This window comes from Mustela nigripes, chromosome 5 (assembly GCF_022355385.1).
Source record: "Mustela nigripes isolate SB6536 chromosome 5, MUSNIG.SB6536, whole genome shotgun sequence".
Classification (NCBI taxonomy): Eukaryota; Metazoa; Chordata; class Mammalia; order Carnivora; family Mustelidae; genus Mustela; species Mustela nigripes.
Window position 1 is genome coordinate 490,234 of NC_081561.1, and position 21,032 is coordinate 511,265.

The following is a 21,032-nucleotide window of genomic DNA, read 5'->3' on the forward strand; positions in this document are numbered from 1 at the left end:
AAATTAGATGTTTGTTTTTTAAAGACTGGGACAGGTTAAAATAACATTTTATATATGAAAAAAATCTTGGAATTATATAATTATGGGTACTACAATAAAATTATGTACTGAAGTGTATTAATCATATAGCTCTAGTTTTCCCTTCTCAACGGCCTCAAGAATTAATGACTTGTTGCAAATTTGGTTTGCACACTTACAATGAAAAACACGATTTCCTTAACCCTCTAAATACCTGTAAAATGAACGCTACTAGAATATCCACAGTCAATGAACATAAGAAAAAGTGTTAACCTACCAAATAGGGAAAGGACTGCAAATTAAATCATGAAAGAATATTTTTATCTGGCAGCAGCTCTTCCTGCCCAGGGGTCCTGTCCCCCTGTGCTTTAATAAAACTGAAGGCGTCTCAAGAATTCTTTCTTGGTGGCTGGCTCCGGACTTCACGCCACCAAGCCTAGCCTATACTCCAAAACCGCATCGGTCGAGGATTCAAGATGGCGGAGAAGTAGCTGGCTGAGACTACTTCAACTAGTCGGAGATCAGCTAGATAGCTTATCTAAAGATTGCAAACACCTGAAAATCCATCGGAGATCGAAGAGAAGAAGAACAGCAATTCTGGAAACAGAAAAACAACCACTTTCTGAAAGGTAGGACCGGCGGAGAAGTGAATCCAAAGCGATGGGAAGATAGACCCCGGGGGGAGGGGCCGGCTCCCGGCAAGCGGCGGAGCAACGGAGCACAAAATCAGGACTTTTAAAAGTCTGTTCCGCTGAGGGATATCGCTCCAGAGGCTACCCGGGGCGAAGCCCACGCGGGGTCAGCGTGGCCTCAGATCCCGCAGGGTCACAGAAGGATCGGGGGTGTCTGAGTGTCGCAGAGCTTGCGGGTATTGGAACGGGAAAGCCGGCTACAGAGACTGAGCCGACAGTAAGCTCGCAGCTCGGGGTGACCTTGAACCGGTCGCAGGCTTGGTGAGCTCGGAGCGCGGCCGGAGGTCAGGCAGACGGGAGTAACTGGGCGCGGTTCTCTGAGCGCGCACTGAGGAGTGCGGCCCTGGGCTCTCGGCTCCTCCAGGGCCGGAGACCAGGAGGCCGCCATTTGTATTCCCGTCCTCCGGAACTCTACGGAAAGCGCTCAGGGAACAAAAGCTCCTGAAAGCAAACCCAAGCGGATTACTCACCCCGGCCCCGGGTAAGGGCGGTGCAATTCTGCCTGGGGCAAAGACACTTGAGAATCACTACAACAAGCCCCTCCCCCAGAAGATCAACAAGAAATCCAGCCGAGACCAAGTTCACCTACCAAAGAGTGTGGTTTCAATACCAAGGAGAGCACCAGAATTCTAGAGGAGGAGAAAGCAAAGCACGGAACTCATGGCTTTTTCCCTGTGATTTTTTTTTAGTCTTGCGATTAACTTAATTTCTTTCTTTTTGATTTTTTGTTTTTTTTTTTTCTTCTCGCCTTTGGGTAAATTATTTTTTAACTGTTACCTTTTTCTTTTTTAACGATTTTTTACTAGTTTATCTAACATATATATTTATTCTTTTTTATATATTTCTTAGGTGTTTTCTTTTCTTTTAAATTCTTTTCTTTTTTTTTTTCTTTTTTCTTTTTTTTCTTTCTTTCTTCCTTTTTGAACCTCTTTTTATCCCCTTTCTCCCCCCTCACGATTTGGGATCTCTTCTAATTTGGTTAAAGCATATTTTCCTGGGGTTGTTGCCACCCTTTTAGTATTTTACTTGCCCCTTCATATACTCTTCTCAGGACAAAATGACAAGACGGAAAAATTCAACTCAAAAAAAAGAACAAGAGGCAGTACCGAAGGCTAGGGACCTAATCAATACAGACATTGGTGATATGTCAGATCTAGAGTTCAGAATGACAATTCTCAAGGTTCTAGCCGGGCTCGAAAAAGGCATGGAAGATATTAGAGAAACCCTCTCGAGAGATATAAAAGCCCTTTCTGGAGAAATAAAAGAACTAAAATCTAACCAAGTTGAAATCAAAAAAGCTATTAATGAGGTGCAAACAAAAATGGAGGCTCTCACTGCTAGGATAAATGAGGCAGAAGAAAGAATTAGTGATATAGAAGACCAAATGACAGAGAATAAAGAAGCTGAGCAAAAGAGGGACATACAGCTACTGGACCACGAGGGGAGAATTCGAGAGATAAGTGACACCATAAAACGAAACAACATTAGAATAATTGGGATTCCAGAAGAAGAAGAAAGAGAGAGGGGAGCAGAAGGTATACTAGAGAGAATTATTGGGGAGAATTTCCCCAATATGGCAAAGGGAACGAGCATCAAAATTCAGGAGGTTCAGAGAACGCCCCTCAAAATCAATAAGAATAGGCCCACACCCCGTCACCTAATAGTAAAATTTACAAGTCTCAGTGACAAAGAGAAAATCCTGAAAGCAGCCCGGGAAAAGAAGTCTGTAACATACAATGGTAAAAATATTAGATTGGCAGCTGACTTATCCACAGAGACCTGGCAGGCCAGAAAGAGCTGGCATGATATTTTCAGAGCACTAAATGAGAAAAAAATGCAGCCCAGAATACTATATCCAGCTAGGCTATCATTGAAAATAGAAGGAGAGATTAAAAGCTTCCAGGACAAACAACAACTGAAAGAATTTGCAAACACCAAACCAGCTCTACGGGAAATCTTGAAAGGGGTCCTCTAAGCAAAGAGAGAGCCTACAAGTGGTAGATCAGAAAGGAACAGAGACCATATACAGTAACAGTCACCTTACAGGCAAATCAATGGCACTAAATTCATATCTCTCAATAGTTACCTTGAATGTTAATGGGCTAAATGCCCCTGTCAAAAGACACAGGGTATCAGAATGGATAAAAAAACAAAATCCATCTATATGTTGCCTCCAAGAAACTCATTTTAAGCCCGAAGACACCTCCAGATTTAAAGTGAGGGGGTGGAAAAGAATTTACCATGCTAATGGACATCAGAAGAAAGCAGGAGTGGCAATCCTTATATCAGATCAATTAGATTTTAAGCCAAAGACTATAATAAGAGATGAGGAAGGACACTATATCATACTCAAAGGGTCTGTCCAACAAGAAGATTTAACAATTTTAAATATCTATGTCCCCAACGTGGGAGCAGCCAACTATATAAACCAATTAATAACAAAATCAAAGAAACACATCAACAATCATACAATAATAGTAGGGGACTTTAACACTCCCCTCACTGAAATGGACAGATCATCCAAGCAAAAGATCAGCAAGGAAATAAAGGCCTTAAACGACACACTGGACCAGATGGACATCACAGACATATTCAGAACATTTCATCCCAAAGCAACAGAATACACATTCTTCTCTAGTGCACATGGAACATTCTCCAGAATAGATCACATCCTCGGTCCTAAATCAGGACTCAACCGGTATCAAAAGATTGGGATCATTCCCTGCATATTTTCAGACCACAATGCTCTAAAGCTAGAACTCAACCACAAAAAGAAGTTTGAAAAGAACCAAAATACATGGAGACTAAACAGCATCCTTCTAAAGAATGAATGGGTCAACCGGGAAATTAAAGAAGAATTGAAAAAAATCATGGAAACAAATGATAATGAAAATACAACGGTTCAAAATCTGTGGGACACAACAAAGGCAGTCCTGAGAGGAAAATATATAGCGGTACAAGCCTTTCTCAAGAAACAAGAAAGGTCTCAGGTACACAATCTAACCCTACACCTAAAGGAGCTGGAGAAAGAACAAGAAAGAAACCCTAAGCCTAGCAGGAGAAGAGAAATCATAAAGATCAGAGCAGAAATCAATGAAATAGAAACCAAAAAAACAATAGAACAAATCAACGAAACTAGGAGCTGGTTCTTTGAAAGAATTAATAAAATTGATAAACCCCTGGCCCGACTTATCAAAAAGAAAAGAGAAAGGGCCCAAATAAATAAAATCATGAATGAAAGAGGAGAGATCACAACTAACACCAAAGAAATACAAAGTATTATAAGAACATACTATGAGCAACTCTACGGCAATAAATTTGACAATCTGGAAGAAATGGATGCATTCCTAGAAACATATAAACTACCACAACTGAACCAGGAAGAAATAGAAAGCCTGAACAGACCTATAACCAGTAAGGAGATTGAAACAGTCATTAAAAATCTCCAAACAAACAAAAGCCCAGGGCCAGACGGCTTCCCGGGGGAATTCTACCAAACATTTAAAGAAGAACTAATTCCTATTCTCCTGAAACTGTTCCAAAAAATAGAAATGGAAGGAAAACTTCCAAACTCATTTTATGAGGCCAGCATCACCTTGATCCCAAAACCAGACAAGGATCCCACCAAAAAAGAGAGCTATAGACCAATATCCTTGATGAACACAGATGCGAAAATACTCAACAAAATACTAGCCAATAGGATTCAACAGTACATTAAAAAGATTATTCACCACGACCAAGTGGGATTTATTCCAGGGCTGCAAGGTTGGTTCGACATCCGCAAATCAGTCAATGTGATACAACACATCAATAAAAGTAAGAACAAGAACCATATGATACTCTCAATAGATGCTGAAAAAGCATTTGACAAAGTACAACATCCCTTCCTGATCAAAACTCTTCAAAGTGTAGGGATAGAGGGCACATACCTCAATATCATCAAAGCCATCTATGAAAAACCCACCGCAAATATCATTCTCAATGGAGAAAAACTGAAAGCTTTTCCGCTAAAGTCAGGAACACGGCAGGGATGTCCATTATCACCACTGCTATTCAACATAGTACTAGAGGTCCTAGCCTCAGCAATCAGACAACAAAAGGAAATTAAAGGCATCCAAATCGGCAAAGAAGAAGTCAAATTATCACTCTTCGCAGATGATATGATACTATATGTGGAAAACCCAAAAGACTCCACTCCAAAACTGCTAGAACTTATACAGGAATTCAGTAAAGTGTCAGGATATAAAATCAATGCACAGAAATCAGTTGCATTTCTCTACACCAACAGCAAGACAGAAGAAAGGGAAATTAAGGAGTCAATCCCATTTACAATTGCATCCAAAACCATAAGATACCTAGGAATAAACCTAACCAAAGAGACACAGAATCTATACTCAGAAAACTATAAAGTACTCATGAAAGAAATTGAGGAAGACACAAAGAAATGGAAAAATGTTCCATGCTCCTGGATTGGAAGAATAAATATTGTGAAAATGTCTATGCTACCTAAAGCAATCTACACATTTAATGCAATTCCTATCAAAGTACCATCCATCTTTTTCAAAGAAATGGAACAAATAATTCTAAAATTTATATGGAACCAGAAAAGACCTCGAATAGCCAAAGGGATATTGAAAAAGAAAGCCAACGTTGGTGGCATCACAATTCCGGACTTCAAGCTCTATTACAAAGCTGTCATCATCAAGACAGCATGGTACTGGCACAAAAACAGACCCATAGATCAATGGAACAGAATAGAGAGCCCAGAAATAGACCCTCAAATCTATGGTCAACTAATCTTCGACAAAGCAGGAAAGAATGTCCAATGGAAAAAAGACAGCCTTTTCAATAAATGGTGCTGGGAAAATTGGACAGCCACATGCAGAAAAATGAAATTGGACCATTTCCTTACACCACACACAAAAATAGACTCAAAATGGATGAAGGACCTCAATGTACGAAAGGAATCCATCAAAATCCTTGAGGAGAACACGGGCAGCAACCTCTTCGACCTCTGCCGCAGCAACATCTTCCTAGGAACAACGCAAAAGGCAAGGGAAGCAAGGGAAAAAATGAACTACTGGGATTTCATCAAGATCAAAAGCTTTTGCACAGCAAAGGAAACAGTTAACAAAATCAAAAGACAACTGACAGAATGGGAGAAGATATTTGCAAACGACATATCAGATAAAGGACTAGTGTCCAGAATCTATAAAGAACTTAGCAAACTCAACACCCAAAGAACAAATAATCCAATCAAGAAATGGGCAGAAGACATGAACAGACATTTCTGCAAAGAAGACATCCAGATGGCCAACAGACACATGAAAAAGTGCTCCATATCACTCGGCATCAGGGAAATACAAATCAAAACCACAATGAGATATCACCTCACACCAGTCAGAATGGCTAAAATCAACAAGTCAGGAAATGACAGATGCTGGCGAGGATGCGGAGAAAGGGGAACCCTCCTACACTGTTGGTGGGAATGCAAGCTGGTGCAACCTCTCTGGAAAACAGCATGGAGGTTCCTCAAAATGTTGAAAATAGAACTGCCCTATGACCCAGCAATTGCACTATTGGGTATTTACCCTAAAGATACAAACGTAGTGATCCAAAGGGGCACGTGTACTCGAATGTTTATAGCAGCAATGTCCACAATAGCCAATCTATGGAAAGAACCTAGATGTCCATCAACAGATGAATGGATCAAGAAGATGTGGTATATATACACAATGGAATACTATGCAGCCATCAAAAGAAATGAAATCTTGCCATTTGCGACAACATGGATGGAACTAGAGGGTATCATGCTTAGCGAAATAAGTCAGGCGGAGAAAGACAACTATCATATGATCTCCCTGATATGAGGAAGTGGTGTTGCAACATGGGGGCTTAAGTGGGTACGAGAAGAATAAATGAAAGAAGATGGGATTGGGAGGGAGACAAACCATAAGTGACTCTTAATCTCACAAAACAAACTGAGGGTTGCTGGGGGGGAGGGGGTTTGGGAGAAGGGGGTGGTATTATGGACATTGGGGAGGGTATGTGCTTTGGTGAGTGCTGTGAAGTGTGTAAACCTGGTGATTCACAGACCTGTACCACTGGGGATAAAAATACATGTTTATAAAAAATAAAAAATTATATTAAAAAAAAAAAAAGAATATTTTTATCTATCAAATTAAAATATTATAATCATCAATGATGACCAAATTGTGATGAAACCAGCAATATTTACCAAGAGTCTTTGGAGCTCTAATTCTACTTCTGGGAATCGATTTTGAGAAATAAAACATGTGCTCAAAAGTATCTTCACCTCTCAGTAACAAGAACAAAAATAACCTTAAGGTGGGAATGCAAGCTGGTGCAACCTCTCTGGAAAACAGCATGGAGGTTCCTCAAAATGTTGAAAATAGAACTGCCCTATGACCCAGCAATTGCACTATTGGGTATTTACCCTAAAGATACAAACATAGTGATCCAAAGGGGCACGTGTACCCGAATGTTTATAGCAGCAATGTCCACAATAGCCAAACTATGGAAAGAACCTAGATATCCATCAACAGATGAATGGATCAAGAAGATGTGGTATATATACACAATGGAATACTATGCAGCCATCAAAAGAAATGAAATCTTGCCATTTGCGACAACATGGATGGAACTAGAGCGTATCATGCTTAGCGAAATAAGTCAAGCAGAGAAAGACAACTATCATATGATCTCCCTGATATGAGGAAGTGGTGATGCAACATGGGGGCTTAAGTGGGTACGAGAAGAATCAATGAAACAAGATGAGATTGGGAGGGAGACAAACCATAAGTGACTCTTAATCTCACAAAACAAACTGAGGGTTGCTGGGGGGAGGGGGTTTGGGAGAAGGGGGTGGGATTATGGACATTGGGGAGGGTATGTGCTTTGGTGAGTGCTGTGAAGTGTGTAAACCTGGTGATTCACAGACCTGTACCCCTGGGGATAAAAATATATGTTTATAAAAAATAAAAAATTATATAAAATGAAAAAAAAAATAACCTTAAGGGTCCCAGTAGGAAAAAGTTAAAAAAAAAAAGTACATCCACATTAGCAACTGTTATAAGCCATGAAACTCACATCTCCATATTTAATAAAGGTGTTCACAACAGAACTGTCAACAGAAAAAGATATATCTAATGTAAACTGAATTCAGAAAAATATGTTTCATATTTTTCTAACATATATACATATAGGTATATGGTATATAAAAGTACTGATTACTATAAATACTAAAATATAACTGTTTATCTTTGGTGCATTATAAATATTTAAACAAAATTTTTTTAGACTTTTCAGTATTTCTCCCTTTTTTTTTTATTACCATATAAGGTATTATTTGCTTCAGGGGTACAGGTCTTTAAATCATCAGTCTTCGACAATTCACAGCACTCACCATAGCACATACCTTCCCCAATGTCCATAACCCAGCCACCCTATCCCTGCCCCCAATACCACCCAGCAACCCTTAGTTTGTTTCCTGAGATTAAGAGTCTCTAATGGTTTGTGTCCCTCCCAGGTCCCATCTTGTGTCATTTTTTCCCTCCCTACCCCTCACGATACCCCACCCCACCTCTCAAATTCTTCATATCAGAGAGATCATATGATGATAATTGTCTTTCTCTGACTTATTTCGCTTAGCACAATACCCTCTACCATCCACCTTGTTGCAAATGGTAAGATTTTCTGGGGGTTTTTTTTGATGGCTGCATAGTATTTCTCCTTTTTAAAAAATAATGATTGAGGGGCACCTGGGTGGCTCAGTGTGTTGAGCTTCTGCCTTCGGCTTGGGTCATGATCTCAGGGTCCTGGGATCAAGCCCTGCATCGGGCTCTCTGCTTAGTGGAGAGCCTGCTTCCTCCTCTCTCTCTCTCTGCCTGCCTCTCCACCTACTTGAGATCTCTGTCTGTCAAATAAATAAATAAAATCTTAAAAAATAAATAAATAAAAATAATGATTGAGTCTTAATTTTATAAGCAAGAGAAAAATACATGACTTGGAAAAAACATTTCCAGGACTTGAGATAAAGGCAAATGGAAATGTATGCAAATGACAGGGGACTCACTGTTGGTATTTTCAGTGTGGGATCCAAATAGCACAAAGTCCACATGAGGCTTATAATGGAGCCTATTTTACAGGAGGTATCCTATAGGGCAAGATGAGTTTGATAGTCTGATCTGATACTAAATGAAATACATTAACCAACCTGCTTTAGGTATTATTTCTTTGGTTTATTTTCATGAGAACAATTTTGTTCTTTATTTTAAGACATATGGTGTTAGGCCAAAAATTCATTCGGGATTAAGAATGAAAATACTTAGTTTTGAGTTCTGCCTTGCTCTCCTACTTACAGGTCAAATCATGAACCTCTCCAAGCATCTTTCCATATGAAAAAAATGGAGTTAATATTTTCCTTAACTACTTCATAGGGTTATTTGCATTAAAAAATTTTATTTATGTGGTTCAGTCAGTTAAGCATCCAACTCTTCATTTCAGCATAGGTCATGATCTCAGGGTCCTGGGATCAAGCCCTGTATCAGGTTCCCCACTCAGTGGGAAGTCTGCTTATCTCCTTCTTTCCCTCTACCCACCCCCAGCTCCCTCTCTCTAAAATAAATAAATTACTCTTTAAAAAATGTATATATGAAATCATTCTAGCTTTAAATGATCATTGGTCATTAAATTCTAATGCACCCCTAAAATACACAGTCATTTGTGTACTGCTCCTACACTAAAATTAATTCTACTTTTGAAGAGGAGAATCAAGATGAAGGTAATTAAGAACTGGCCGTTTTCATGCTTCTATTGGTAAATAAGAAAACAGGAGGAAATATACCTAGAAGAACCCTTGGTAAATTATCAAATCCTACCTGGAAAGAGATCTGAGAGAATGTCTAATGTCTGGTGACACTAAGTTAGAGGCCCCCGGTGAATCATTATTTCCAAGAGCAGAAACAAAGTGATAGAATGAATAACAAGCCATTTGTGTGAACAATGTGCCCCCATAGTTTTTCTGGGATCTATGCTTTTAGAGATTTCTGTCTTCGAAAAGGGAACTATAAAAAATAATGGCAGTTGGCAGTGTTTCTCCATTAATGCAAGACAGATATTTTAATTGGTTGGCATCATAAAATTAATGAATTCATCCATAATAAATAGAATCAGCACAAATGCTATCATATAAATTTAGTTTACTGATTCATTTATTATCCAACTTAGTGATTTCAAAATATTGAATGTCAAATATTAAAAAATCCTAATTCTAAAAAGAATCCTAATTTTTTTTTTTTTAAAGATTTTGTTTATTTATTTGACAGACAGAGATCACAAGTAGGCAGAGAGGCAGGCAGAGAAAGAGGAGGAAGCAGGCTCCCCGCTGAGCAGAGAGCCCGATGCGGGGCTCGATCCCTGGACCCTGGGATCATGACCTGAGCCGAAGGCAGAGGCTTTAACTCACTGAGCCACCCAGGCGCCCCAAGAATCCTAATTCTGAGTGTGAAAAATGGTCCATCATTTGTTCCAAGCTTTATCTCCAGATCCAACATATTATCTTGGATTCAAAATAGTATCAATAACTCTCTATCTTTCTCTCAAAAAAATAATTAAATCTTTTTAAAAGTTGGGGGGTGCCTGGGTGGCCCAGTCAGTTAGGCGTTCAACTCTTGGCTTTGATCAGGTCATGATCTCAGGTCATGGGATCAAGGCCAAGGTCAGGCTCCACACTCAGCGCAGAGTCTGCTTGAGACTTTCTCCCCCTCTGCCCTTCCCCCCCAACTCTCTCTCTCTCAATACATAAATAAATCTTTGGAAAAAAGTTATATCAACAAGACTTGGAAGGATATCAAAGCCTTGTATGTCAACTTTATTCTATTTCTTTATGATATAAACTGAAGCAACAGTTACTACTCATAACTTTGTAAAAACCTAAAGAGATTGTTTTGAAGGGGCGGGGGGTGGGAGGTTGGAAGAACCAGGTGGTGGGTATTAGAGAGGGCATGGATTGCATGGAGCAGTGGGTGTGGTGAAAAAATAATGAATACTGTTACGCTGAAAATAAATAAAAATAAATAAATAAATAAATGGGGATTACATTTGAGTAGAAGAAAAATATAGATGCCAAATTATATTAACAATTTTCAGGCTTTAATTCTATTTTAAATGATTGAGATGGTTTTTGTCTCCTATTGGGATTGTGACTGATATAGCCCTCCATATAATACGAGCCCCCAAAATATTGAATAGCTTTTGAACCCTTTATCTAAGAATTATATTTCTAATCCAAAATGTACACTGTATTCTAAATAGTGAGATATCCATTTTCCTGAAGAAGATGTATTTGAGAGATATGTGGCTATCAGAAGAGATAATATACTCATAGAGAACTTCTCATCAGGCTCTAGAAAAGCCCAAAGGAAGAATAAATAATGCCAACTTCACTTTCTATGTTCTCACATCAATAAAGGCATTGATTTTAATGTAAAAAAAAACAAAAAAACAACAAAAAAAATCTAAAGAGAACCAAACTTACTCCTTCCGTTATATGCAATTCCTAATCATTTCATGTATTTTTAAATGATTAAAAAAGTTGTTCAATAAATATATTTGTGTCATTATTGTTACTGCACAATAAACAAAGTGCCCGCTTTGTAGAAATACGAATTCTTTACTGCAGGGGAGCACCTTGCAACTCTCAATACAAAAATTTCTGGAAATAAACTCAACATTTGGCCCTACAGCCTTAAGTCACATTTCTCATCAAGATGATTAATCTTTACGAAAAGGCAGGAAAACAAGACAGAGCCACCCACTTTGACATTTTCATTCTTTGAAAAAAAAAAAAAATCTACTTCTAGTTCATAAACCGTAACTATCATTTGTAAAAAGTATGCAATCTATCAAGAGTGCTTTTTGATTATAAGATTAACAAGATCATTATCTTTCTTATTTTTTGCACTGAGAATACTGTTAAAGTGGTTCTAGCTTAGTTTTACTTAGAAATCTGATAAACCTTTGCCCAAGAACCAACCAACCTTTAATAAGAAGGTTGTTTCAGTTTTTCCTTTTCTGCTTACTTGAAAAAATATAAACAAAGTATAACATCTAAAGAAAAACCTACTCCATTGATCTATACAGCACTCATTTTTATCCAACTTGGATTAGAGAGTGGAGAGCATGTATTTTTCAGGTAAGTCATTAAACCTCCGGAGGAAGGCGGTTGTAGCCACTCTGGTGTGTGTGAGTCTTTGTGTGTGTCCCTGTGCTTGAGCACTTGTACCCATGCTTCAGCATAGTGAAAAGCAAAAGCATCATTGTGGTCATTTGGAAAGGGGCTGAGGAAGAAGAGGTGTGAATAAGCAGGAAGAGGTTTATCTGCAGGCTCAGGGAGTTTGCTGTTGGCTCTAAAGTAAAGTATTAACCTAAAAGGAGCCAAATTTGAGATGATTCTTAAAGATTTGGGTTTGATGCCTTTCTTTCCTATTTTCTTCCCTTACTTTGAACAAACAGCCTGTGTGAGGAGTAAATCAGCTTTTGCCTTGAGAAAACTTTGATCTAAAGAAAAGAAGAGAATATTAAATTAACAATTCTCAAGGTGAGTTATAAGAAGGGCAGGAGTCATTCAAAGTCAGGTAGGGTGAAGATGAGGAAGGTATATGAGTGTGGGGAGGGTAAGGACAGAAAAGTATAGGAAAAGCAAAAGAGACTTTTCTACTTTGCTTATGTAGAAAAGTACTAAGAAAGTAGTTTGGAAACTAAATTGTTAAAATAACCACCTTGTTAATTTAGCATAATTCATTTACCTGTGTTATTTTCTCTATTCCTTGGAAGTTGTGCTTTTCAAAATGCTCTGCTATATTCAGAAAAGTGTGACGTTCTAGGTAGCAGCAGTTACTCAGGACTATCAAAAGTCTCTGTTCCTAAAAGTAAAACAAATGTTTAGAAAATTACATTTAAAATAACAAACTGGGTAACAGTTATCATTTATTACATTTAATTATAATCTCTTCATGTTTAATATCAATATTCAATGTTTTGTTTTTCTTGGTCCCTTTTTTCCCCAATAATAATATAGAGAGAAACAATATAATTCTGTAACTCTATATTTTATAACTGCTTATTATTACATAATACACTAAAGAGTCAAATAATGCTGTCTTTTGAAATTTAATAGTTGTACGGAAAAACAGCTAACTAGTAAGGTAGGATCAGCTGTTGTTCTTGTGAAAGGGGTTTATTTTACTGGTTATTCTGCCCAATATTTTTTGCAACAAAAAAGGCTATAAAAATTAATATTTTAAAATAGTTACAAATGTAAAAATTCATAGAAAGTAATTTATAAATTTTTCTTAACTTGAAAGAGAATTATAATGCCATCTATATGATGGGGTCCTTCCAAAAACTGGGCCTTCACAGATGCATATTGTGTAGAATAGTTTCCCTCTCATGGGGAGTGATAAAATAAAAGCAGGGAACTTTCCCATAGTATTGGATATGAAGAGGGCTAGAGCCTCATACTCTATGTTCTCCAGGGTTCTAGCCACTTTAAGGTGATTTCTTATTAAAATTACCACACCCCAAGGCTGATGAATAAACATTATCTTATAGTTCAGAAGAACTATTTTTGTATACAAAATTCCAGGAATGGCAGTTATCTCTGCTGTTGTGGCTCACCAAGAATACTTTCCCATGCTCCCTCAGTGTGAAAGCATTCTCTAGAACAACAGTGACTAATTTAGGGCTTTAATTTAGGATCCCTTGACTAAACATTAAGGCAAAACTACTTTCCAGGAAAAATTTTCAACCATATTTTGCTTACTGTTTTATATATAACTTATGTTAAAGTCAACACTCTGAACTCAGTTGCCAAGTACAGCTTATACCTCCTAATAATTTCATTTAGCTCCATCAAAAATTTTAAAACTTTCTAAATTTCTTTATTTAAAATATTATTATCTATTGCTGGCACAGTGGCCTATTCAGTGCCCCTTTTGGTCATCAACAAATATAATTAAAGGGCAAGGAGTTATTAAAAGCATCCTCGAGTAAATGAAAGGTTGTGAATGGCCTTGAATTAATCGATGGATGGGAAATAAATTACCAAACGAGGAAAATAGGGCTCTGTTATGTATACCACTCCTCCACATTTTGTGAATAAATGGCAAATGAGAACCAGAAGGAAAGCAGTAAACATCACTGCATAGGCACACAGGTCAGTTTGAGGAAGGGGTATATTCCCTCCTGCCCCATACTTGGTATTATCATTATATGGTGGTCCTCATAAAGAACATAAAATAAAGAAAGCATAAGGTGTCATCAGCCACTCTAAACATGCTGCACTCTGCAAAAATCTCAACTGGTTTTTCAGTTACAAGATCAATCCTCAATTACCTTTTCCTCCAAATATTAATTTTATAGTCTAACAGACCCCGGGGCATGCCACATCCTCTCTGCCCTGTTAATTAACGCTTTTTAAATTTTCTCCCTATAATCTGCATTGTTTTTCCTCCAAAATGGAAAAATAGTTTGAGTGATTTGAAGTCTTACTCTTGATAATCATATTTTTCTTCCCAACTCTGATCAGTCAGAAGAAGTCAAAGTGGGAAGAATAATTGAACACTACAATAATCAAATTCTTAAACTTGAGTATTTATTAAAAGCTTACTAGCAACTTAAATGAATATGTATGTTTGAAAATAACAACTCAACCTATCAAAGGCAGTACTTGCCAATTATGTATTATTTCAATTATTTCTCACAGAATCTCTAGATTGTAGGCATTACCATCTCAATTTTCTCCAGGAGAAAACTGGACACCCTCAATGACATGCCCAAGATTATTCAGTCAGTAAGAAGACCAGGAAGCAACCTGGACCTCTACCATACCATAACTGCCTCTCCGCCGAATAATAGAACAAAACCCTAAGAATATCTCAATAATCTGCGTCAAATCTAATGAGTTATCATACAAATGCAGAAAAACACAGGAACTAAATTTGGTACCAAATGAACAATTTTAGGGAGTAAAATGGGAGAGACAAGGTCCTGTGACTGGGAAAAGCAAGTATGAAACACCTGCTGTGTGGTTGACAGTAAGTTCAATGTGACACAATAGAGATGTAACATAATGTGTAGTTCTGGCTGCTTCCCAGTTGCCAGGGCCACATCAGAGTCCGGTACTCCATTCTTGAAAGAGGACAGAAGTAGATTAAGAGGAGACTCACTGCCATATCTACTAAGAGATGCCTAAAAGATTTAGGGTGTTACCTAAGAGAAAGGAAGATTCCAAGCCCACACAACAAATGTTTTCAAACACTAAAAAGATTGTCATGTAGAAATCAGGCTTGTTCTAAAAGGCAGAGAAGAAAAGCATAGTTGGCCCAATAGCTCCTAAGGCCCTTCTCAGTTTAGAAGGCTCATTCCTCCAGCCTGTGTCTCTCTAGTCTACTAAGTTCACAGTGCAAAGAATGATCCAAACTCATTACATCAACTTCCTTGGCTCCTATACATGTTCAGATAGCTCATTAGCAATCCACTGATATGCTTCTCCTACAGGCTACCGCCTAACTGCCAAGCCCGTAACGCTCCAGTTTTCATCTGACCCACCTGATCTTCTGCTAGTCTTTGAAACTGTTAAATACTCCTTTGTTTAAATTATCTCTTCCATCTCTCTCAGGAACACTTTTTCATTTGAATTTTCTTCTCTCTCTCTCTCTCTGATTATTCTTTTTTGGGAACTTTGAGGCTCTCTGCTTCTGGCCATCCCTTAAATATTGGTACCCCAATGATATTTTTATATATCTGGCCCTCCTCTCATTCTACCAATATTTTTCCTAGTATTTTCCACTCCCAGGCCTTGTATTCCTTATACAGTTTACCCCTGAACAACACAGGTTCAAAATGTACCAGTCCACTTATATGCGATTTTTTTTGATACATATAGTACAGTACTGTAAATGTATTTTCTCTTCCTTATGATTTTGGTAACATTTTCTTTTCTCTTACTTTATTGTGATACTGTGATATAGCATATAACATATAACATAATAACATATAAAACGTGTTAATTGCCTGTTATTGGGAAGGCTTTTGCTCAACAATAGACTATTGGTAGTTAAGTTTTAGGGGAGTCAAAAGTTACAAACAGATTTTTGATTGAATGGGGCATCGATGACCCTAGCCTATCCTCAAGGGTCAACTGTGTATTACTTATTCACAAATCTGTATTTAGATTTCTTTCCTGGAGTCCAGACACATATATCTAATCACCTGCTAAATATCTCTGCTTGAATGTCACTCATTTAATTCATCTGGTCCCAAACTGAATTTTTGATCTTTCCTATTATAACAAATTCTTTAACTAGGAGTTCATACTTATAAATATAATATCTGTGGTAATGATACAGGGCAGGAAAGTTTGGTCATATTTTTTTTTCTTGAGAGATACATATATACATACATACATGTACACACACACACATACACCCTTCAAGCAAATGACAAACCAGAGAGTGTTATTTTTTTTTTTTTTTAAGGATGGACAGGTCTAAATTTAAAGAGCTAAATTTATACATATAATAAAGTATGTATGTTAATCATCCCCAAATACCTGTATATGCTGAAATACGATATAACTATGCATATATAAAAAGGTGGTATGGCTGGCTTTGTTTTGCCACAGAACTTTATGTTCAAATGAAATGCTATTAGGGAACTTACAGAAATAACTTCTCTAGTTAAAGAGGAAAAACATGGGGAGATGGGCCCCCATCTTCTGCTGCCTCTTCAACTTTCAAATAGCAAGGAACCATTAGGGCACCTCTTCACACTCAAAAACTTGAATTATGCAAGGAGTAGATGGAACCACTTAAATAACAACTTCAACTAAAAGGTTTTTAAGTTGTGGAATACATATAAAATTATATTTTTACTAAAATTTTCACAAAATAAAGCACAGTTCAAAATTATAGAAAAGTATACTACAACAGGAATACAATATCTGCCTCTCAAAGTAATTTAGACTGATTTATAAGCAAAGTAATTTAGACTCATTTATAAGTCATTATATAATTTAAAAATGGTAAGTTTAGCTTTTTATTTATTATCTTACTTACAGAAGTCAAACTGAAATCTTCATGGATACTTCCAAACAAATCGGGAGAAGAAACATCAACTGAAAGACTAAAAAGGAAGCAAGTAAGAGAACAGTAACAATTAAAGCACAAAAATTAGCAATGTTAATATAATGTCATATATCTATTACAACTCAATAAAAAATGCAATGAACTTTATGTAAACTTGACTTTAAAATCTTTTGGTCAAAAATCTCATAACTCTCTGCTTTATATTTAACAATTAACAGCTCAAAATAGACACAATAGGCTATCTATTAATACAGGTCATATGCTATTTGTTTGGGGTTTTCTCAATACTCAAATTAAATTTTTAAAAATCACCAAAGGGAGAAAAGACCCGAATGGCCAAGGAAATGTTGAAAATGAAATGAAATGAAATGAAAAATGAAAAACAAAGCTGGAGGCATCACACTGCCTAATTTCAAGCTTTATTACAAAGCTGTGATCACCAAGACAGCATGGTACTGGCACAAAAACAGACACATAGACCAGTGGAACAGAGTAGAGACCCTCAACTCTATGGCCAAATAATCTTCAACAAAGCAGGAAAAGAAATCCTGTGGGAAAAAGACAATCTCTTCAACAAATGGTGCTGGGAAAATTGGGACAGCTCAGTACAGAAGAATAAAACTCAACCATTTTCTTACACCATACACAAAGATAAATTCAAAATGGATGAAAGACCTCAATGTGAGACAGGAATCCATCAAAATCCTAGAGGAGAACCTAGGCAATAACCTCTTCAACACTGGCTACAGCAGCTTCTTTCAAGACACGTCTCACATTGACTATAGCAACTTCTTTCAAGACATGTCTTCAAAGGCAAGGGAAACAAAAGCAAAAATGACCTTTTGGGACTTCATCAAGATCAAAAGCTTCTGTGCAGCAAAGGAAACAGTCAACAAAACAAAGAGGCAACCCAAAGAATGGGAGAGGATATTAATGACACTACAAAGGGCTGATATCCAAGAGCTATAAAGAACTTTCAAACTCAACACCCAAAAAAACATATAATCAAGTCAAAAATGGGCAGAAGACATGAACAGACACTTGTCCAGTAAAGACATACAAATGGCTAACGACACATGAAAAAATGTTCATCATCATTAGCCATTAGGCAATTCCAAATCAAAACCACATTGAAATACCACCTTACACAGTTAGAACGGCAAAAATTAACAAGGCAGGATAAAAACAAATGTCAGAGAGGTTGTGGAAAAAGGGGAACCCTCTTTCTCACTGTTGGTGGGAATGCAAGTTGGTGCAGCCACTTTAGAAACAGTGTGGAGATTCCTCAGAAAATTAAATATAGAGCTATTCCATGACCTGGCAATTGTACTACTGGGTATTTACCCCAAAGATACAGATGCAGTGAAAAGAAGGGCCATCTGTACCCCAATGTTCATAGCAGCAATGTCCACGATCGCCAAACTGTGGAAAGAGCCGAGATGCCCTTCAACAGACATAAGGATTAAGAAGATGTAGTCCATATATACAATGGAATATTACTCAGCCATTAGAAAGGATGAATACCCAACTTTTGTATCACCATGGATGGGACTGGAAGAGATTATGTTGAATAAAATAAGTCAAGCAGAGACTTACTTGTGGTAAGTCTCATATGGTTTCACTTACTTGTGGAACATAAGGAATAACATGGAGGACATTAAGAGAAGGAAAGGAAAAGTGAAGGGAGGTAAATTGGAGGGGGAGGTGAACCATGAGAGACTGTGAACTCTGAGAAACAAACTGAGGGTTTTAGAGGGGATGGGGTGGAGGGATGGGTGAGCCTGATGGTGGGTATTAAGGTGGGTATTCCACGGATTACTAGGAACACTGGGAGTTATATGTGGACAATGTATCTTGGAACACTGCTTCAAAAACTAATGATGTATTGCATGGTGAATAACACAACACAATTAAAAAAAAAAACCAAAGGGGAAAATAGCTAATAATTTAATATTGAGGTACAGATTCAAATTAATTGAAATGTTTTTAACTATCAGAATCTCCAGAGTGCTTTTCAAGCTCATTTACATAATAAACCACTTATAGGTGAGCTAAGTTAGGAAATTAGCTAATAATCAACAATGACCAAAGATACAAAATTGCAGGGGAGGAAATACTATAATCCACTGATCAAGTGATAAAATAGAATGATAATCAACACTTTAGCAGGAATTCTTTTCCTTAAACTTAACCAATGGATTTTAGAATTCATATGGAACAGTAAATAAATGAAAATATCAAATAATATTTGAAAATAGAATCAATAAAAAGATACCAATCTTAATTAAAAATGCAAAGTAATGAACATTAAAATAATACAAAAAGATATAAAACATATACGAATGAATAGAACAGAAAATAAAGTTCAGAAACATAGGGAAAACCCCAAAGACTCCACCAAAAACCTACTAGAACTAATAAATGAATTCAGCAAAGTCACAGTATAGAAAATCAATGTACAGGAATCTGCTGAGTTCCTATACACTAGTAATAAAGTAGCAGAAAGAGAAATTAAGAAAAAAAAATCCCATATACAACTGCACCAAAAATAACAAAATACCCAGGAATAAACTTAACCAGACAGGCAAAAGATCTGTACACTGAAAACTGTAAAACACTGATGAAAGAAATTAAAGACCAAAAAATGAAATGACATCCCACGCTCATGGATTGGAAGAACAAATATTGTTAAAATGTATGTATTACACAAAGCAATCTATACTTTTAATGCAATTCCTATCAAAATACCAATGGCTGTAGTCATCAAGACAGTATGGTATTGGCACAAAAATGGAAACATGGATCAATGGAACAGAACAAAAAACCAAGACTAAACTAATATCATACGGTCACTTAATTTTTTTTAAAAGATTTTATTTATTTATTTGACAGAGAGAGAGAGAGACAGAGAGCAAGGGGAGTAGGAGAGGGAAAAGCAGGCTTCCTGCTAATCAGAGAGCCCAATGCGGGGCTTGATCCCAGAACCCTGAGATCATGACCTGAGCCAAAGGCAGACGTTTAACAACTGAGCCATCCAGGCACCCCAGGACACTTCATCTTTGACAAAGCAGAAAAGAATATGCAAAAGGACAGTCTCTTCAAGAAATGGTGTTGGGAAAACTGGACAGCACCATCCAAAAAAAGAAACGGGACCATTTTATCACACAATACACAAAAATAAATTCAAAATGGATTAAAAACCTAGAAGTGAGACCTGAAACCATAAGAAACCTAGAACAGAACACAGGCAGTAACCACTTCAATACTAGCCAGAGCAACTTTTTCTAGATAACTTGCCTGCTGCAAGGGAAACAAAAGCAAAAGTCAACCACTGGGACTACATCAAATTAAAAAGCTTCTGCCCAGCAAAGAAAACAATCTTAAAACTAAAAGGCAACCTACAGAATGGAAGAAGATAATCTACAAATGACATATCCAATAACGGGTTAGTATCCAAAACACAAAGTTCAACACCCAAACAACAAATTTAAAAATGAGCAGAACACATGAACAGACATTTCTCCAAAAAAGACATCCAGATGGCCAAGACACATGAAAAGATGTTCATCATTACTTATCATTAGGGAAATGCAAATCAAAGATACAATGAGATACCACCTCACTCCTGTTAGAATATCCTTAAGGTATAAATTGGTAATTTGAGAAGTTTTCCATCTTTGTGATATTCTTGGTATTGGTTTACAAATGACATATCCAGTAAAGGGTGAGTATCCAAAATATAAAGTCTCACAGTGTATAATGCTACTGCCTCTTTGAGACTTAATAAATATTGAACTGTAGCTTTTCTGTATTGATGTTATATATTTAACACGATCCACCAGGAATTTGTGCTGTTAATCAATTTCCTGATACTGTTGATTAAACGTCTTTCCTTCCATATTGTTTTGTTACAATTTCTGTTTTAGACATCACTGAATTCTAATACATAGTGCTATGTATTTCTGAACTTTGCTTTTTTTAAAAATTTATTTCATTTTATTTTAAACTCCACATACAGTGTTATATTAGTTTTAGGTGTACAATATAGCAATTTGACAGTTCTATACATTCCTCCTGCTCACCACAACAAGTGCACTCCTTAATCCCCATTACCTGGTTTTATATATACCAATTTATACCTGTTAGAAATACC

General features: G+C 37.0%; 1 protein-coding gene across 5 annotated transcripts in view; it reads right to left on the reverse strand.

Moving 5' to 3' along the window:
• EXOC2 (exocyst complex component 2) overlaps window positions 1-21,032 on the reverse strand; it is a 286,884-nt gene that overhangs the window by 81,039 nt on the left and 184,813 nt on the right. For all 5 annotated transcript variants that reach the window (XM_059399325.1, XM_059399328.1, XM_059399324.1 and 2 more), the window contains 2 exons: window positions 16,850-16,916; window positions 12,539-12,655 (listed from right to left, as the gene is read on the reverse strand). In XM_059399325.1, the coding sequence (XP_059255308.1) occupies window positions 12,539-12,655; window positions 16,850-16,916 (184 nt within the window). The remainder of the gene's footprint in view (window positions 1-12,538; window positions 12,656-16,849; window positions 16,917-21,032) is intronic.